At 37.3% G+C, this 4919-nt stretch overlaps 1 protein-coding gene across 1 annotated transcript in view; it reads right to left on the bottom strand.

The window, feature by feature from the left end:
• Positions 1-17: 17 nt before the first annotated feature.
• cbln1 (cerebellin 1 precursor) overlaps positions 18-4919 on the bottom strand; it is a 19692-nt gene continuing 14790 nt past the window's right edge. The window contains exon 3 of the mRNA XM_020604385.1: positions 18-1459. Within this exon, the coding sequence (XP_020460041.1) occupies positions 1262-1459 (198 nt within the window). The 3' untranslated portion in view covers positions 18-1261. The remainder of the gene's footprint in view (positions 1460-4919) is intronic.

The following is a 4919-nucleotide window of genomic DNA, read 5'->3' on the forward strand; positions in this document are numbered from 1 at the left end:
TATATATATGTGTGTATATAATGTTGTAATTGGCAAATGTGTTAATGCTTCCTCATTATATTGATTAAAACAAATAAATGTGGAAGGATTGTCTTTGTTTCAAAACATCTCTGCAGTTGAACATTTGTAATATAAAGACATAATTTCTATTAGATATTTTACGATCATTGATCTATATTTTGCAAGTTATTTTCACATGCCATTGGATTGGACATATTTGTTTTTTAGGTTTTCATTTGCAAAGTGTCCAGCTTTGTTTCTGTAAGTCATAGTCAAACACTATGGTTGACTTTTTATACATTAGGAGTTATCCTTGATGCTAACAGATAGCTCTAAGAAAACAAGACATCTACTTTGAAGACAAAGAATGGGAAAAGACAACAGGAATGCAGGAGGAAAGAGCGGGGCTTTGTGCAAAGATGAAGTTATCAGAATAGGACAAATGGACTGGAGAAGATGGGAGAAATAGACGTGTACCTCATGGACAAACTGCATCTGAAAAAGCTAACACTTATCATGTTAACTGTAAAACATGGTGAATGTAAATGTATCCCTGATTTTCTGATCAGAGTTTTGAGTGTCCCCTATAAAAATTCTAATTTGGCTTTGGGGTAGAGGCTGATCCAAAATCAGTGCATTTTATGTCAAGCATAAGAAATAAGACTACAAAAATGGCCACAGTAAATGGGAGATGTGGGGAGCAGTTCTTTGAGAAACATTCTTCAAACCTTATGTTCTAGTGACTGAATGGTGAATGTGGAGGAAATGGGGGTGATACACTCGGGCTTTAGAACACTCTGGAACATATAAATCAATTGCGTCTTTCAGCAGAGAATAAAAAAGGTTTTGGCTGTCCAAAGCTGCAGTCAAGCCACAGAAAAAACAGGGGGAGGAAAAGGATGGATGAAAGGATGGATGAAAGGAGGAAGGGAAGTGAAGAAGCTGGCCATGCTCTTTCATGTACTGGCTCCATAATTCTCTCATTTTATTTTTGTATAATCATTCTCTGTCATGCTTTTACATCTCTCTAACATCTCTCATCCTTCCTCTTCCCTCCTCCCTCTGCAGCGTCCCAAACAGAAGTCTGTTGTCACAATTCCATCTTCTTTTATCTTCTCCCCCTCCATCTTTTTCATGTCCTTTTCTTTGTCCAATGTCACTCTTCTCCCTCCATCTGCATTTTCCCATTCTTCATTACACTTTCCATCTTCCACCAGCTCCTCCTCCTTCATCTCCACCCCCTGCTCCTCCTCCTCTTCCTCTACATGGGGAACACTAGAAAGCCGGAGAAGGTGGAGTATTTCCATCCCCCCATTAGGTTTCCTCTCTCCAGTTTGAGGTAGGCTCGGTCCCCCTTCTCCATCTGGATCAGAACGCCATTGCTGGCTGCTTCGCGTGTCACATCCTGGTCGCCAGCAAACGCTGAAATCACCGGCCAGCCGTTGTGCATCAGGCTTACCTGGGTAAGGTGTAAAAGGAAAAACAGATTACAGACTAAAAAGAAAGAGACTGAGAAAAAATACACTTGCCCACACAAACAGGGAAATGTACAGTATGACACACACCTACAACACTCAGTATCATGAGGAAGCTTTCACGTAGGTTTAGAGCATCATAATCAGAGGATGTAATTTCATTTAGGTATAAATTTAACAATGCATGTAGTTTTAATAATACAATAAAACACTATATTTCCATGGCATAGCCTTGTGTTGTATAGTTAGCATGTTATCAGTAGATATATCAGGTGTACTTCATGTTTTGTTCAACTGCTACTTGGAGAAGATTTCCCAAGGCACAGAGAGACATTCACACACAAGGACACAACAGATCCACACAACATTTTCTTACAAAGATAAGCAGCTGTCAGTGATGTGTCCCCTCCCTCTCCAGGCCAGCTAACACACACACACACACACACACACACCACCCAACAGCTTTCATCACTTCTCTTTTGAGCAACAGCAGAAATACAAGTGCCTCCTGGATGTCTTTCACCTATATGCTTCACTAAAGACTTGTTTTTATGCTACTCCGGTGCCAGAGAGGTACTAAAACAGAGTGAAATAAATGTTGGGGGGGGGGGACAAAATAACAACAACAACAACAACAAAACAATAAGGCAGGATCACACTTCATAAAAAGCTGTACCTTGATTAGGAAAGAGAAACAACACAGGGTTTGTGTAATACTGCCTGTCCAGAGGTGGCTGTGCATAAGCCCATGACTACATAATGGCAGATTTAGCATCAGAGGAAAAAAAGTCAGTTATGATTCATTTTGTAATGTCACTTTTAAAAAAGTATGAAATAGTGAATGATTGGCAATCAACAAAAACTTTTCTAAGGGAAATGTACAAATGTATTAGGTCTGAAAAACACACTAAGTCACTTAGTATGGCCGACTTTAGTCACTGTATGCATAGAGTGCTCAATAAAAAAATGTAAAAAAAACAAACTATATATTGAATTCAACAACTCTAACAAAGTGTTAAAAATATGTAATTTTTCCGTGTCCTCTAAAATAACACACGATATAATCATTTCTGATCTGATGTCCCATTAGGCAGGACAGCAAAAGGTTTGTCTGTGCCTTCCAAAATCATTACAAATCACTGTTGATGAAAAAAATGTTTTGTCATGTGACTGTGCTGTAGAAAAACACTGGTTTAGGATAGAATAGAATGACTGTTGCTTTGTTAGGGAACCTTTGTCATTACGTCATCATGTGTACAGCAAGAAACACCTGGCTGAGGTTAAAAAATTATAGCTATTGTAAAAAAAACACTGCAGGTGAATAACCAATGTCACGAGGAGTGTCAGATGCAGCATCAGTTGTAGTTTACTATGACCACTATAGGAGATAAAACGATCGACTTCCATCTCTGACGCCATTTTGTCAATTCCAACGCCCTACGTCCATTGTGTCGGGCTGTTATTGGGCTTAAATTGTTTAGTCTGAACATCAGTTACCCCCAGTAATCCAATCAGAAAAAAGGCAGGGTTGAAATCAATCTGAATCACCACACCCATATTAGATAAACATAACAATTCCATGAAGTTATCATTAACAGAATTAACATTACATGTATCTAACAATAAATACAGACAATTAGAAAAATGTACACTTTCAATATGTCAAGAAAGCAAACAAAACAGCTTTAAATTTTATTTAATATAGGAAAATACAGAAACACACATCTTCAAAAGATACTTTTAAACATATAGTTCAGCATATGGGCTGGGCTGCCCTGTCACTCTATAATAATAGTTCTTAATATTTAATATGTTATTGTGTTGTTAGCATTTTATAAAAGCAACTAGCTAACTGTAATTTAAAACAGTTTAAAGACACAGCGCTTTCACAGACCAAACCCAGTGTTCATGTATTAATGCATTAGTTTCTTTACATTATCTACAGTAAGTTTAACTGTTCAGTTCAGTTCAAAATTCACACCCAAGCCCTAAATATGTCAAAATATTTCTGATCAGTCTGCAACCTGACAGCTGTTGCTACCTGATGAAACAGTCACAAACATCACATAATTATACACTTATCCACCTCATTCTACCGGATGGTCAGGAGAGAGGGGATGAGTGAGTATATGTGTGTGTGGGCAGGAGAGGCTGTCAGAGTCAAGAGCTCTCTTAGCCTGGCACTCCTCTTAATAGCAAACTCAGAAAGCATGTGTGAGTGTGTGTTGCTCTGAACAGCCAGTTTGTGAATTTAGTGAAAACACTCAGACTATACTTAAAAAAATTTTTAAATTAGAAATACAGGAACACAGCAAGGTCAAAGCAAAATTTACATTTCACCATGGTGAAAACTGCACTAGTTAAGGATGTACAGAATTGAATTATATATATTTTTACTATGTACTTACATATTTAGTGTATATATTGATATATTTATCTAATTATGCTGTTGCCCAAAGTTAAGGCATTAATTACCTGATAAATGGGAATGCTTTGCTAGCACATTTAATTTAAAATAAAATATTATGCCACACTAACTGCACATCACTCAAACTAATACATGTGGGACCGTGAGCACATGCAAATGAGTGTCATGTTATCTCAGTCTAGTATCAGCTAAAATTACTACTGAAACAATTTGTCACACATTATATGCAGTTGCTTCTGCACTTATTGTATGCACAGTCGCCATGTGAGACAAACATAAGGCAAAGGAGATGCAAGTTTGATAAAGCAAATTTCTTACCTTTAGAGGTAAAATTACAGTAACACTTTCCTAGAAATTATATGGAAACCACTAAAAAGTGTTAAACTCACACTTTCGAAAATGGTCCCGTGATTAGCACTGTTACAGTTTTAGATAAAAACTGGATAATGAAAACATTAAGTCTTATGTTCAAAGTTCAATCAGAGACACTAATGGAAAAAATGGTCAACACTGGTGGTGACAGTGTACATTACGCTAGTGTTGTGCACGCTACCCATATAAGCAACAAGGTCAATACTATTATGTTCTTGGTTCAAGCAAGGCTTTGTAGAGCACGTGCGGAATTTGTTGTTGAAGTCAAAACATCAATTATTAACTCCTGTAAGTTGGATATCAATTTACCTATACCTTAAACTGCATGACACTTGGCGGAATGTAATTACATCTCCAAGGAGTTACATTAACACTGACACCTTCAACTCTATCCAATAACTCCAACACTGAACAACATTTTACACTGACTACATTAAAAATACTCTTTGAGGGTGAGACACAAGATGGTAAATGGTCTTATACTTGTATAGTCCTTTTCTATGCATTTGTTCATGTTTATTCAGCTTCAGCTTTTCAGTTTGATAGTTTCACATTCCCTCTTCTGAAACACATTTGTCGTCCTCTGCAGTCTAAAGAGTGGCCAACTCACCAGAAGTCTTTAAAACAAGGGCATAAAACACTAC

The sequence above is a fragment of the Monopterus albus genome, unplaced genomic scaffold (genome assembly GCF_001952655.1).
Source record: "Monopterus albus unplaced genomic scaffold, M_albus_1.0 scaffold65.1, whole genome shotgun sequence".
NCBI classification, from domain to species: domain Eukaryota; kingdom Metazoa; phylum Chordata; class Actinopteri; order Synbranchiformes; family Synbranchidae; genus Monopterus; species Monopterus albus.